This window comes from Silurus meridionalis, chromosome 6 (assembly GCF_014805685.1).
Source record: "Silurus meridionalis isolate SWU-2019-XX chromosome 6, ASM1480568v1, whole genome shotgun sequence".
Lineage (NCBI taxonomy): Eukaryota > Metazoa > Chordata > Actinopteri > Siluriformes > Siluridae > Silurus > Silurus meridionalis.
The window spans coordinates 8,460,032-8,476,455 of NC_060889.1; the positions used below are offsets into that span (position 1 = coordinate 8,460,032).

Here is a 16,424-nt window from a genome sequence, read left to right on the forward strand (position 1 = left end):
AGTTTAGGCACAGTATCAAGTCATTATACAAAAAGCACTGATTACGGTAAATAAATACCAAGAAAACGTCACATCCACAAAGTAAATCTCGTGCCGTTTATCAGCTCAAAAACATTCTCAGCACTCATTTATATAAAACATGTTCACAATCTGATCATCTCTGGATTTCTCTGGATTTCCACAGACTTCCTGTAAATCTTTTTAAAACTCAATAGCTCAAAAGTTTTAAGGATTGTTTAACTCACCTGAGATGTGCCTGAAGGTCCATTTTCCACAGCTTCTCTCTGGATTTGGGGCTGAAGTGTCTATTAAAAATAAATTGAGGAATTTAGGTCTTTTCATATGCTTTTTACTGGGAGCCCAATTCATTTCCAGCATCTAAGCAACAGCACACATTTGAAAATGCATTGTATTAACATACACACATAAATTTTTTATTTATTTTTTTAAAAAATCATCCTACCAGCTCAAGGCTGTCCATGGGTCTGGCTAATGAAGCGCTTTGGAGCAGAGCGATAAGCAAAAGGATCAACACAGCTCCTTTCATCCTGGCTGCTCGCTTCGACTCTCCTTGAGGTGGACAGGGTGCTAAACGTTATATTTCCTCTCTCAGACATGAAAACACCCACAGACAACAGGGTGCGTCTCACCGCTCCCATGTCACTCCTGCGTCACTCGGTCTTGGAAGCCAATCCACTGGATGAAGAACTGATGGGACATTTCGAGACACTACGGATTAGAAAGCATCCTGTGCAATCAGGTTATGTGGTTGATCCGCATAGATAATTAACCTTCTGGACATGTGTGTAACCCTATCACATGTTCATCAAAGACTTAAGTGTACATCAGTGGATCTTCTGCAGTATTAAAACGGAATGCAGGATGGCATTAGTGTGTCAGGTTTTCTCTCCGGTTCATGCCATTCCAGCTCTGTAATTGTGAATCTCACTCCTATAGGGTCTAGGATTTTTCCAACACGTTTTTACTTGTCACGTGTACTTTTGAAGCACATTGAAATTTTTTTCTTATATCCCAGCGATGTTAGGAAGCTGGGGTCCAACTTAACCACTGTGCTACCACTTTTCTTATATATACACACATTTATAACTGATCTCTTTTTTGGAAGCTCTTAGGTGTTTACCTCGAACACATCTGATGTAACTGCTTCGTTTCTGCCATCTTCAAATCAGGTCTGGAGAACAAGGAGGTCTTTGTTCCATGCCATGTTTACCTTATGTATATTGTGTGGTTTAGCAAGAAGCTTATTGTGCTCTTATTTAGCAGATAAACTGGAAGTGCATTTAAAGCTACAAACCACGGGATCTTTTATTAAAGTTATTATTTATATTAAAATATATAACAGATTATTAATATACACCAATCAGGCAGAACATTCTGACCGGTAAAGTAAATAACGCTTCACTTGATTATCTCTTGTTCATGACAACTGTTAAAGGGCTCAAAATACTCTTTTGTATTTAAAGTTGACGTGTTCAAAGCAGGAAAAATGGGCAAGTGTAAGGATTCGAGTGAGTTTCACAAGAGCCAAATTGTGACGTCTAGACGACTGGGTCAGAGCATCTCCAAAACTGCAGCTCTTGTGGGATGTTCTCGGGCTGCAGTGGTCAGTGTCTGTCAAAAGTGGTGAACCAGTGACAGAGCCATGGGCTGGTCGGTGGGGTCCGGTGTGGACCTGATCTGATAGACTCTGATCCATTATGTTTTTGGTTTTCTGGCTGAACAATTAAAAGTATTAGGTGCTCTGGTGCACGATGTAGGTTACACACTTAAACAAAAAAAAAAGAAAAGACTGAAGCTTGCAAAATGTTTTCATTAAAAAGAAACATGATTTATTTAGGACATTTACAAAATGATGTCCAAAAGTGAAAAAGAACCCCTCACACACACCCACACATAGACGAACACCCACCCCCACACACATACTCTCACACACACACACACACATGACTTCAGTCACTGGTTTGGAGATCCTTCAGTTGGAACAACGCATCAGGAGAGCAGATGGCGTCTCCATCTCAGACCACACGAGCTCAAACACTCCCATCCCAAACAGAGGTAGCTAAAGATTATCAGACAGACGGAAAGACTAGAGCTTCACTAGACAACATGCTATGATTCCCCGCTTATCATTTCATATAGAACATTATAGAATATCTATAAATCTCAAATGTTAAGATAGATTAAATATGTGCAATGTCATAAAAAAATATGCACAAAAAAAAATATGCAACTAAAAAAAAATGTGGTCCGGAAGTTAAATCAATAATAATAATTAAAAAAAATTGAAAGTAGTATAAAATACTGCACCATGACTGAACATTACAATACATTAATCTAGATTATATTCGATTCAACATCAATCAGCAAAGGAGCGATCAAAGAAAAGGAGGAAAGGAAAAAAATGGACATCCTAAACTCTAAATTCACAGTTAGTAATCCCATATTAGGGGTTGTTACTAGTGATTACACAAAGCAGGGGTTGTTGGGGGTTGGAGGACACGCTCATAGTTAGCGACCCAGAAACGTTATTCTACAGACACTGACGATGCTGGTCATGTCACGGCATCACTTCTTTTTTTTCTTTTTTTTTTTGGTATTAAATGCACCGGTTTCTGTCCGGAAAAGTGAAGGAATGTAAGAGCTGCTATTCAGGAGGGAAAACAGGTCATCGTTTTCCGGTTCCCCTCTGCCTTCAGCAAAGGCCCTCTTCAGATTTAAAACCCTGAAGAGCTCAGAAGTGGTAAGAAGTTGGTTAAAGTCCAGCATGATGGCTGTATGGAATATGGCACGTCTGGTGGATGTTTTGCACAGTTACATCGAGGTTCCGTTGGTCCGCTGATGCTGCGTTCGGCGCGAACGATATCCCAAATCAAACACTTACAGCTATAAAATCGCACAAAAATGAAAAAGGAGCTTCTGCTATCTCGATAAATAATGTCTCCCAAATAACGTTAAGCAAATACACTTGCTCGCCAGTGGTTTACTTGTACCGCCGTGCGCGTCTTCTATACCGAGGTGATTGTACCCCTTTCTCGCCGCACGTTTCCCTAAACCGAGCACACACACGAGTACAACACGCGCAACTGAGTGGTCTGCATCCTAACCTTTGTACAACACCGTATACACTAATACGCAAAGTGCCGATCGACCCGTTTTTACAGCCGGGACGTAATTTTTCTTTCTTTTTCAGGTTTTTTTTTCTCCCCCTCGTAAACACTCTCACTCGCTCTTGTTCAAGCTTGCCGTTCTCTTTCGGCAGAACCGGACCACACAGTTTGACAACGCTGTATGAAAGATCCCTAAAACCGTGTTGGAATAAAACCATTTCGGCATTTTTATCCCTGTGGAAGCCGAACCGTGTGTACAGTGCATGGAGGGTTTGTTTTTTTTCTTTTTTTCGTGACATCGCATTGCTTCCAATGCAAACGTACATCGGGACATTAAAGTTGCACGAGTGCATTATAGAAGTTCTCTCCGAAAACAAATAAAACACCAACGTGGAGTTATGCTCTAAGCCGGTTGCAGGGGTATACAGCCGACCCCGACGCCGCCTTCGTGGCACACCATGGGAGCCATAAACGCCCAGCGGTTGGTCTCTGGGTCGTACATCTCCACCGAGCTGAGGTTGGACTGGCCGTCGTAGCCTCCGACGGCGTACAGATGGCCGCAGTTGGCCACCAGAGAGACTCGGCTGCGCCGTGTGTTCATAGCCACCAGATGGCTCCACTGCTCAGCCGAAGAGCTGTAAACCTCGGCACTGCTCAGGAAACCAGAGCCGTCGTAGCCGCCTACCACGTACAGGTGACTGCCCAAAGCCGCCGCGCCGTGCCTGCACCTCTTGTTCAGCATGGGGGACAGGGGGTGCCACTGCGCCGTGTGCTGGTTGTAATGCTCCACCTAGTGAACAAAAATTCATGTTTCAATTTTTAAAGCCTCAAGCAACCAACACGAGGTGGTCTCAAAAGGTTTCGGGGCTGATGATGCTAACTGGTGCCGAATAAAGTACTTTCATGTAAACAGAGCTTGTTTTGAAACTTTTTGATACCACCTTGTAAGTTCGTATTGACAACCATGACGTAAATAAAATGAAAAATAAGGGTTCCTACACATTTCTTATTCCTAAATTCCATACTTTTAGAAAGACTCAAACATGTAGACTTCAATAAAGATTTCTAAGACCATATTTAACTGTAACATGCATTAGATGTAGTGCTGATGTATGTCAAAGTCAGACTCTCTGACGTTTTCCATGTGTTTAGTCACACAGATAGGGGGCGCTGTACCATCCTGGCAATTGCTGCCTCCCAATATAAAAATATATAATAATATATTATATATAAAAATATATATAATTTTTTTCAATATTTAATCCAGACCTGTAAATCACTCGAATTAAATTACATACTTTTTTTTCGCTTTTCCAAAATGCGCAGGAACCCCGTTAAATACTTGAAATACACAATGAGATCAACTAACAGGAAAAGCAAGGTCAAAAGGTGCTTCCTAGTTACAGCTGGGGAATTACAATTCCGGGAAAAGCAGCATAATACAGAATATTGATAATACCGATGAAATTGATGCGAAGGGGAAACCCACTCTAGACTCTGCACCACAACATTGGCGTCAAAGAATTCGGGCCCCCGACTGGGAAATCCGCACTAATAATTCAGTTCTGTTTTTGAGTAGTGCATAACAATAATACTAGGTTGACTTTTTAGAACATTTGAAAACCTCTCACTGACCGTGTTGAAAATCTGCAGGCCGTCGTGGCCCCCCGAAACATAAATCCTCCCTTCGAATAACGTCACGCCTGCGGCACTGCGGCTCGCGCTCATCTCTGTAACTATTGTCCATCTAAAAGGATGCCAGAAAGAAGCCACACAATGTCGAATGTAAGTCTGGTGTTTTAATCATGCCTTTGCTACAAAGAAGAAAAAGAAGAAGAGAAGAAGCCACACCCACCTGTCTGTTTCTGGAGAATAGCATTCTACTGAATTGAGTGAGGACTTGCCGTCATAGCCACCGCAGACGTATATGTGTCCGTCGACTACCACTGTTCCCATTGCACTTTACACAGAGAGAAAAAGAACTGCGTAAACTATACATCCATCATGACCAGGACGAAACATCTACTGAAGAGGAAGGAATAATCCGTCATTGCTGTTTTTCCGCTTATAGTCGTATTTAAATGTTGCCCTTAAATATACAATCAATCAGAGTAAACGTCTGCTTTACAAGACCTTGGTTTTATGTGCCTTATAGTAATATATAAACCGACCAGGCATAACATTATGACCATCCGTGTCGGATCCTGTTGGATCAATGAGCCTCGGCGGCTGTTCCTTCGTTCGACTTTGAGGACAAAACCTTTACTTGCTGCCTAATAAATCCGCCCACTAACAGGTGCCACGATGAAGAGATAATCAGTTCTTCACTTCACCAGTCATAATGTTACGTCTGATCGGTGTAAATGTGTAGAACTACTACAAAGCACTGGATCCTCACCTGCGCTGACTGTTCATGCTAGCCACTTTACTCCACGTGTCTGTTTCCGGATTGTAGACTTCGACCGTGCTGAGCCGCGACTGCCCGTCGTAGCCTCCGATGGCGTACAGTAACCCGTTAACCACGGCCACGCCCACTCGGCTCCGGGCCGTGCTCATTTGCTGACAGCGTTCCCAACAGTTGCCGATCGGATCGAACACTTCCACAACGTTTAATGAGTCACCTGGAGGCGAAACACAGAGTTACGGAAACTCTGATCACTGGTCTAAACGATAAACCGTGCCGTCAGAGACTGTGCTGATGATTATTCTACACATATAGGCATCTGTTTAAGTCTCCAAAGCAAAGAGTATGAAGCAGGAAAGCACCTGCACTGTTGAGTCCTCCGACCGCGTAGATTAACCCGGCGATGGACGTGCAGCAGCGTTGCCGTGTTTTATACGCAGGCAGGTGCGGCCGCCGCTCTGGCATTAGATGATAATCCTTTGCCTCATCCACCAGATCCCTTTAGGAAGACAAACACAAGCCGAATTTAAAACAGGGCGTATTGCATCAATTTATCACATTAGATTGCATGTAATTTCTATAAAAAAGGGTCTGCTTTGTTTTTGTTTTTTTGAACCAAATTTTTTTTTTCCGATATTTATGCGGGTTTTCTTCTGCAGAAATTGGAAAATGTCCATAAACCAAACTACAAAGAGATCTTCAGGGGAGTTAAAGAACTCTGTATTGACCATTCGAGACTTCAGTGAACAGTTGATAACTTCAACAATGATTAAACTACAATGAATGGAAGTTCTTTGTCACCCAGATCCTCATCATGGCTTCCCTTTTGAATCCCGTTTCCTCTCGAGGTTTCTTCCTTATTTTTCCTTGCCTCTGTCACCTCTGGCTTGCTCATTAGTGCTAAACTTATAGGGACTAATCTAGAAGATATTTTTTTGAAATGCTGCTTAGGGACAACGTCCACTGTTAAAAGTACTATATCAGTGGTTCTCAAAGCGTGGCGTGTGGCCCTCTAGTGGGGGAATAAACACATGACAGGTGGGGTGCAATGAATGGTTATTGATTTAGAACTTGATATTTCAATACATTAGACATTTTTTTAACTTGAAGTATTTAATTGAGGACTGGTGAGGCTTGAGATCCCCCCCTCTCTAAAGTGAGGAAAGCCAGAAAAAGTTTGAGACCCACTGTACTATACATACAGAATTGAATTGAATTGAAGGTGATGAGTTCACAGCAGCAGACCTGCATTTATGGCAGCAGCGCACCAGCTCGTCCTGTTGGACTCGATCGGCCAGGAACTGGGGTCGGCACAGGGGCAGCCGGGTTTTGGAAAGCAGCTCAGGCAGGCAGGGCTCGCGGTCTTCTCTCTGATGTCTCACCCATGCAAGGACGGCATCGAACACCTAAAAAAGCGAGCACGGCCGCTGTGAGAGACCTGCGTGTTCCTCATTTCATGCAAATTTCATAACGTGATCGCAAGCATTTCCTTGCTCAGAAAATGTTGACGTTTTTTTTCCAGTTAATTCACAAGCTGAGCGGAAAGGTCCGTACGATATGGTTAATTATACCACAGCCCTGCGAAAATTCTAGGAAACAATTTTACACAGTTTTGGTGATATTTATACGCAATATTAAAATAATGATACATAAAAATAAATCATACAGGGTCTTTAATGTAATAATAAAAAAAACTGACCCTTTAGGAGTTGACAGTGGAATATCAGAACATCCTTTTCCACATTCGGTCCCTGTTATAATAACCTAAACTCTGGGAAGATGTTCCACTAGATTTTTTGGAGATGTGATCATTCAGCTACATGGGCATTAGTAAGGACAGGGGCTGATGTAGGTGAGGTGAGGAGGCCTGATGTGCAGTCAGTGCTCCAATTTATCCCAAAGGTGTTCAGTAGGGTTGAGGTCAGAGCTCTATCAAGATCTTCCAGTCCAACCATGTAAACCATATCTCCATGGAGCTGGCTTTGTGCACAGGGGCATTGTCGTGCTGGAACCACAAACTTGTGGGAGCAGTTACGAGAAGAACCACATATGGCTGGAAAAGTGGGGTGTCCGAATACTTTTGTCTACTTTTATAACCAGTGTTAACCATGAGTTCTGAAAGTGTATAATATAACGTTGCTTTTTTTTTTACCTGTAAATTAGAATTATTTACTTAATTATTTTATTTAATTACATGGCAGCCTCCCTTTAAATAAATAAATAAATAAATAAATAAATAAATAAATAAACCTCCTGCAACAGACGTTTTGAGCAACTAGTAAATAATGCATCTGTTAAACACTATATGGACAAAAGTATTGGGACACCTGACGAAACTGGAGGCACACCATTGTGTCGGACGTCTTTGGAACGTAAACCTGAACCTGTTCCAGCGTGCCGATGCTTTACATGGTTTGGAGAGGAAGATCTTGAGTGGTCTGCTATAGAGCTCTGATCTCAACCCTACTGAACACCTTTGGGATGAATTGGAACGCTGACTGCACCCCAGATCTCCTCACCTCACCCACATCAGCCCCTGTCTTTACTAACGCCCTTCTAGCTGATGAACACAAAGGTCCACAGGCACACTCTAAAATCTGGTGGAACATCTTCCCATAAGAGTGAAGGGAATTGCTTTGTCTTACATCAAAGCATTTTATCCCTACAGGGTTAAAGTGATACTTTGTTTGGTTTCTCTCTCTTTTCTCAAATGTGATGGTTATAGCAGCACAGTGGCCATTCTTCACTAAACTCTAGTGTCTGCACAACCATGAACATTGTGTCAAATAACTAATAATATTTCCAATTAATAAAACCGCCCTGAGTCAGACCTGTTCCTCAGCCTTGACATTGAGCTCGTCGCAGCCCACCAGCTCAAGCACCTCGTCGGGCCGCAGGCTAAGAAACTCCTCGGACACCGAAACCTCCACGAAGTGCTGATGCACGAAGCTGTTGGCGGCGTCATACAGCGTCGTGCACATCATGGTCTCGGCGAACTGGCGCACACCCAGGCAGTTCTTCGGATGCAACCTGGGATCACAGCAAGGGAGGAAATCTGGTTGGTCTAGAAACACGCGACCGGAAATGTGGCGTTCGGGCAGCGCGTGCGGTACCTCTCCTGAAGGAACGAGCAGCAGGCGTCTTTAACGTTCTGCAGCTGTAGGAAGCTGGCGCCGATCAGGAGCGCCTGGACGTTCTGCTGGTCTATGGCTATGTGTCCGTTGTACGCGAAATTGATCAGCGCCTCGAGAGCACTTTGGAAAAGAAGAAGAAAAAGAATCGTCAGTTCACGTGAATCGGCACGCTGCTCTTTAAACGCATCAACACCTGACGCCCTTTTGACTTATTATTTTAGGGGGTTTCTAGATGCAAAAAAGCGTCAGTCCTATTCTGAAACTGATGTGCGAAACGGTTTCATAATGCTTACCTGGGATCCATGCCTTGCATGACTATTTCATCCTGTTTGCACTCGACCATGTCGTTAGTGAACATGGCGTGGAAGTAGGGAATGGAAGCAGCCAGAACGATCCTGTGGGCACTAAACTTGTGCTCTCCCACCTACAACACACGCATCAGAGACACACACACACACACGCTGGTTATTACAACATTATACACAAATAAACACATGTTCTCACACAAATAATGCTTATTCCTCCTACAGATTCATCGAGCAGCTGAACTCCTTTAAATGGTTGGAGCAGTGAGGTTTTTAATGTCTAGGATGCCTTTATGCTCTTATGTAGAAACCCCCCCACAAGTTTCACACACAACGGTCTTTAACGGACACGCTCAAGAGGAAAGCCACAGATATGGGTGATTTGCATAATCCCCCTCCCCCCCTGGTGCGCAGGTGTGTAGGGAACGACAAGGTCGTGAGAGCGGTCAGGTGAGACACACAAAACCGGGATTAATCAGCACTCAGACTATACCAGAGGCTTTGGACTGAGAAGGTCAGACACAGCTGGAACAAATGGACGAGAGTCGTTTCGAGAGTTTTAATCCGAAGTTAATAAGCAGATAAGCGTGAGAACACCGTGTCAGACACGTCCTCCTGAGAGCCGTGAACACGTTGAGCAACCACAAGCAAATTACTTGCATTAAACAAATAATCAGGAGTCGGGATAAAAACGAGGGAGCCATAAGCGGGGGCTTAGATGAGGACCACGTATCTGAAATGTAATCTATTATTTCTTATCGGAAGACAAAGGCGGCAACAGGAGGTGAGCCGCTATAGCAGATTGTGACTGTGAATCAAAAAGGTCCAGGCCTGGGAAACCAATTTCACTAAACCTTTATAGCAAAATATATGTAATCAGGTACAAAATGTCAATCAAAACATGTAAAAAAATATATATAAATAAAATATAAACTTGATGAGAGAACTACTTTCCCCACTGTACACGTTTGATAGTTATTTTACATATAACTACTTATTTAATTGTCACGATTACTTCTGTATTGGGCGATATATTGTCCCAGAAATAATCATGATAAAACAATATCACTGTGATTTTTAAGACCATTTTAGGTCACTGATTAACCCTTTAGAGCAGCACCAGGACATAATATACTAAGAGCACTGTAATAAAATAATTATAGTAATATAATAAAAGTGCACATAATAGTATATAATAGTAAACAGTAATATAATAGCATAATTAAGCACGCCCTTTGAAAAAATCGTCAATGCTTTGATATTGGAATGTCAAAAAAAGGACAATTCCTAAATAAATTAAATAGAAATAAATGATATGCCTCACTGGAGCTGTGGGTTGTGAGAGCGGAAACAAATCCTCATGTCCATTTATTAGGCAATAAGTCGATAAGGAAATGAACATGACAGGGTTACTTTTGACTCTTTTAAAATGCTGACACTGCACTTTTGGCTATGGAGGAATGGAGAGTCTAACAGCAAAATGTTTCATTCCTCATTTCCCTGCGAGTACTTCTTTCAATCGTGAACGATCAACAGGTAGAAAGCTGCTGCACAAGCGGTGGACGTGAAACTTTTTTTTTTTTAAGCACAATGAGGAAGCGAGGAACCTCCTGACGCACAGCGTTAACGCGGTGTAACGCACACCTTGGCTGTGGATTATTCTGTTTATTCCGTGGATACTTGCCAAGTGTTATTGCTGCTCTAAATCATAGTTATCTCACGGAGTCTCATATATACTCCCAATACGAGTCTAATATACACGCGATTCCTCGCTGTAATGTCATTAACCTATCAACCGCTTGAACACACAACTCCAGCCAATCAGAATCGAGTATTCAGACCAGAACTTATATGGATAATAATAACTATACGTTGGTCTTTTTTTTTTTTTTTTTTTTAAATAACGCATGTGTGATCTGCTGATGATTAGTCATGCTTGCTATTATAATCCTGCATAACTTATTAATTATTATTATACTATATTATATTAAATCATAGAAATAATTTAGGAGGAGAAGAAGGAGCGACTCGAGGTGACACTGCGGGCTGAGGCACGCTCTTATAAGTAAATAAGTCTGATCACAATCAAGAATTTAGCGGACGCCCATATCGAGAGCGACTTCCAATGAACCGATTTTTCTGAGCAGTTGAGGATTAAGGGCCTTAATTCCTTTATGAGCCCAGCAGTGGTTGTGCTGGGATTTTACCTCACAACCTTCTGATCACAAGTCCCCTAAACGATCACCTAACAGGCTGTAATTGTGCTTATTCGTGTGATAACCGTGCGATTCAATACCGCGATATACCGAAGATCGCGATACCGGATCGCGCGGTTATAATATGTTTGATAATCGCACAAGTCTCTAGTCGAGTCTTGATCACTACTACAATATCGAAATGTGATGGAAATCGTTAGAAGAAGAAGAAAAAGAAAAATGCCACCTAATATAGGTAGATTTGTGACAGGTTTGTGAAGGAAATTAACATTTTTACACGAATGAGAGCTTCATACAGTCAACTGATCTCAGCCTGCTGGTTTCATACAACGAATTCGGTTGATTGTACACCCAGATTCGGATTTTTTCTGCTAAACATTAAGGAAAAGTCTGATTAAAAAAGGCATAAGATGAGATGATCAGTGCAGTTCGCTGTGGGTGTTAGCAGTGTGGCTAGCAGTTAGCCGAGTCGACGCTAGCAGGATGATCCCCTGACCCCAAAAAAGCGCCTGAACAACACGCATGATTTTCTTCTTCGACGTGCAAACCGGGTATATCCCTCTTTTACACACTTTCCCGGCTTGTCTCAGGCTGTTGCAGGGTTTGGGTCCTGCCCCATGCTGACAAGAAGCCTCCAGTTAGCTTAGCATACATGGCTGGGGAACGTAGCAAGAGACTAAGTAGTTCGTGTGTGTGTGTGAGGGGGAAATAACATGTACCTTGAGGGTGACATCGCAGAGTTTCCCCTGTCTCCGGATCTCCTCCATGACCGAATAACCACGAGTTGGCAAATCGTGGACGGAAAAATGCATCAAATCTTCCAGTTCTTCGGATATCATGTCACCCATCGTCATTGAAGGAAGGGAAAACTCACATTTGAGCAACGCGAACCCTGGTGCTGTGTGACCCCGTGCGGGACGCCGTAGTCTGCCGGTCGGTTAGAGCAATATGGCGGCGTACAGAGGAAAAACAAATCCACACACACACACCTCCTAGACGCTTTCAATGACTGACCAGACGCAAAAGATGACCCATAATAGCATGTGATTGTCTCTCACGTCTTCCCTCGAGTCCATCTAGATCACTGAATGCATTCACTTTGGGCTGCAGGGATTAAATTCACTTCCATCTAGAAGGTGTCTTTCACCAGCACGGATTATTGGATTATATTAGTAAATAATGGGATTAATCACAACCAGAGCAGCACCAAAGCTTTTCCTTTTTTTTCAGTGCGAATCTGAATAACACCCATATGTGACAAAACCAAAGAAATGCTTTTCGGATGCTTCAACAATCATCTCAGGCTTTTTTTTCCCGTCCAAAGATCCTTTTACTTATTTAGTACAGTTCTCCATAACCTACACAAGCTCAAGATGTACATTTGAGGTCAAAGGTTTATGTCCACCTTCACAGAATCTGCAACTTGTCCTTCATTTCAAATTAATAAATGCCTTTTTGCTTTATTTACTACCATCCAAATAAGATATTTCACACAGAAAACATTAACATACAGTCCAAAAGACTAATAATAACTAAACGTATACTGTGTTTATGTTTTGTGAGTTGTTTATAAGTGGAAAAGGAAAAGGGTGGGACAAATAATGAGAAATAAAATAGCAATAACATGCGTGCAACATTGGAACAATATGGCATCAAATTTGGAAATATAAGCTTTTGCATTTACAAAAGCTTCCCAAATAGACGCTAAATAATAATTTGTTTCATTTTTATTGATACCTTGATTTTGAGATTTATTTAATTGAACAATTTTTTTATTTTATGAAGACCTTCACACGATGATGTGCATCCCTGTGCCAAGGCTCAGACATCAGGTCTGCTGAACTAAAAAAAGCAAAAACAGCCCCCTTCATTATGAACAATTGAATCCAATTTCTTATATATACTTTTTTTTTGGGGACAATAACATTTTGACTATTTATTAGACTATTGGTTGTTTATTAGAGAATTGAGTTGGGGGTAGTTACATGCCTGAACCTTACATCTATAGAAACCATTTCATATAAAAGTCATTAGATTTCAGCTGACATTATTATACTGTTCATATCTTTAATAAAAATTGAATTCAGTAGAGCACTTTTAACAACGGACATTGACCCCAGAGCAGCTTCACAGAGATAAATAAGTTATAAAATATATACGTATATGTTATAAGTTTATCCTTTATAAGTTTCTTACTAGTGAACAAGCCAGCGGTGACTGTAGCAAAAAATAAATAAATAAAGAGAGCGATGGTATGAGGCAGAAACCTTGAGAGGAACCAGACTCAAAAGGAAACTAATCCTAATCTGCGTGGCACCGAATGTCCATTAATTGCAGTTCTATCATTATTGAAATGTACTGTTTAGTAATTGGTGCTTAAATCAGTGGTGGACGAAGTACACAAACCATGTACTTGAGTTAAATTAGAGATACACCAAATATCACTCCCTTTAAACCTTCACTTGAGTAAAAGTACAAAAGTATTTGCCTTCAAATGTACTTAAGTATCCGAAGTTCTATGATTTATTGTGGCTATAATGTTCCTATTATCATTTTTGTCACTTTACTTAATCAACTCAGTTTATCTGAAAGGACTCTAATGTTACTGTTACCACACTATTAATACAATGATATTAATGAGTCAGACATTGATTTATATCTATTAAAAAAATAAAAATAAAAAGCACACAAATAAGGCCACAGGTGTTGTGGCAAGTTACAATCAGGAGTTTCTTCCATCATTTATTTCTCTCAAATGTTCTGCTGTTGAACTGATGCTGAACTGTATGTTGGTGATAAGTAGATACACCAAGCACCGGTCAAAACAAGTTCAAAACAGAGCACGCCCTCGACCCATGCATCTGCATGCATCCATCCTCATAGTTCTGGAGTTTCTCTTTCTAACTTCATGGATCTTTAGACTGTTCATGTGGATTTATTCTTAGCTGCACAGTGTGGTGTCCAGTTAAATAGAGCTCCTTTTTTATGTAGGGTGTCGGGTTATATACATAATTAATATTTAATTTATTTAATACATTTATATTTGTTAATCTTTTTTTAATTAATTTTATATTTTTTAAACTATAAAAAAATTATAGTTAATTAAATTATTAATGTAATAAAAAAATTGATTAACAAAAAAAATTATTCATTTTTTTAATACATTTATTTTTGTTAATCTTTTTTTATTAAATGAATTTTTAACTGTAAATAAATGATAGTTAATTAAATTATTTATTTTATTTTAAAAATTATTAGCAAAAAATTTTTTTAATAAATTAAATACATTTGTTTTTGTTAATCATTTTTTTTTTATTAAATTAATAATTTAATTAACTATAAATAAATATTTATAGTTAATTATATTACATGCATTAATATAAAATATATTTTATTTCGATAATTAAAGACTTGCTGCAGGTTTCTGGACCCCTGATGTCCTGACAGCACATGTATGGACAGTGATGTGACAGTGTGGACCTGCATGAAAGAACCCTCTATACTGTATGTCCTCACCTTCTCCTGATCCTGTGCCCTGTATGGTGAAAGGGGCGTGGCTTATGTTATATAAAGCCGTTTTTAAACGGCCCAATAAGCGAGCAGGAATAAGGGGCGGTGCAGGTCAGCTGGCTCTTTAACACATGCCGTATTGATTGTACAGTATTTTAATATTGCCTTATGTTATAACGCATAGTAAATGTTATTTTTTTTTAATATAATTTAAGTTGGACATTAAATACTGTATTTACGGTAATCGATAATCTGTCATATAGAAAAGAGCCAAACTTTATATGGGGAAAAGTACTTGATGCTTCTAAATTATATTAAGAAAGAAAATAAATATGGAATAGACTTATGGATGAAAGGATTTGTTTTAATAAGTCAATCTAAATCCACAAACTCTACTTGAAAGTAAAATCTTACACTTTTTTTGCTGATAATATTGTTGTAAAGAAGGGATTCTGTCAGCAGGGGGCGCTGAAGTTTCATAAACAGAGAAAAGATTTATTTGTTGAAAGGAATAATAATAATATTAATAAATTAAAAAATTTATAAGGTTAAAGATATTACATAACACGTCACTGGCCACTTTATTAGTAAATATGTTATCTGTAAACATCTATTTTTTCCAAATAATTTTTGGAACAGTCTTCCTAGGCTGCTCAATCTTCTTGCTGTCAGGAATCCATTTATCCCTTAATTCATTTACATCAATCAATCAGTCAATCAATCAACCAATCAATAAATCAATCCCATGAGTATGGATTTATCGGTAATTATATATTGTATCTATCTGTAAGCCCTGGACTAAACACAGCTCTGTGGCTTATTTGTTTTGCCATTGCTCACCACGGACCAGAGCTTATCATAAAATGTCTAGGGACTAATATTGTGACTGTACTAAATGTGCTATTGAACTTGGCAGAGGGCACAGAGAGGTCACTACTGCAGCATGCACAGTTCGAGAATAACATTCCTCACCACACAAATGTAAACAGTTTATCATTAATCGTGTACACATACAGTATGTGCATTGTTCACAAAACCTAAAGAAAGCTTAATATCTTCTGTGTGTGAAATAGCAACATTTCATACATCATGCAAGTTTTTTTTAAAAATTGCTTTTAAACAGGAAATGATGGAATTTTCATTTAACCTTCCCTTTTTTTTTCTTTGGAATTTACACCGTCTGTGTAAGTTGTTGTTTTTGAATAATTAACAAATACATACTTATAAAATGAATGTGTATAATCTATGTATATAAGAACACTCAAATGTTATTTCTAATATAAGTGGATGTGGCCTAAAAACATGAATTTGTTCATTGGTTTCAACATATTGGTGTTTTAAAGTATTGGCACATCACTACTACTTCTGTTTTTTTTTTTAAAGAACAGTTGTATTGATTGCATCTAATGCATCAGTTGTGCATGCCAACATTTTTAATATGAATTTATAAATTGTATGTTATAATCTTATATTTGATGCTATATTTTCATACCTTATACTATTGTAACCGAGCGCCTGGAATACAATTAACAGGGAAACTGCTACAAATGGACATTCGGTGCAACCCAGATGAGGATGGGTTTCCTCTTGAGTCTGGTTCCTCTCAAGGTTTCTTCCTTATGCCATCTCGGGGAGTTTTTCCTTGCCACAGTCGCCACCGGCTCGCTCATCAGGGACAAACTTACACTTATGAAGAACATATTCACTTTTAATCGCCACATTATCTG

The 16,424-nt window shown here is 39.9% G+C and overlaps 1 protein-coding gene across 1 annotated transcript; it reads right to left on the reverse strand.

Moving 5' to 3' along the window:
- Positions 1 to 1,859: 1,859 nt before the first annotated feature.
- On the reverse strand, positions 1,860 to 12,516 carry klhl18 (kelch-like family member 18). Its single transcript, XM_046852542.1, has 10 exons — positions 11,907 to 12,516; positions 8,960 to 9,090; positions 8,646 to 8,786; positions 8,364 to 8,562; positions 6,778 to 6,938; positions 5,895 to 6,031; positions 5,527 to 5,749; positions 4,984 to 5,088; positions 4,764 to 4,875; positions 1,860 to 3,918 (listed from the first exon to the last, which is right to left on the reverse strand). Exons 1-10 carry the CDS (start codon positions 12,039 to 12,041, stop codon positions 3,532 to 3,534), a joined length of 1,731 nt encoding a protein of 576 aa, XP_046708498.1. The 5' UTR covers positions 12,042 to 12,516; the 3' UTR covers positions 1,860 to 3,531.
- Positions 12,517 to 16,424: the final 3,908 nt, after the last annotated feature.

What these genes read in the sequence shown, in the direction of transcription:
- klhl18 (XM_046852542.1), bottom strand. Translation starts at nt 12,041, where the DNA reads ATGACGATGGGTGACATGATATCCGAAGAACTGGAAGATTTGATGCAT. An exon ending in AGCATGAACAGTCAGCGCAG is followed by an intron (nt 5,089 to 5,526) that starts GTGAGGATCCAG and finishes CTCTGTGTAAAG; the next exon opens with TGCAATGGGAACAGTGGTAG. An exon ending in GCCTGCAGATTTTCAACACG is followed by an intron (nt 3,919 to 4,763) that starts GTCAGTGAGAGG and finishes TTTGTTCACTAG; the next exon opens with GTGGAGCATTACAACCAGCA.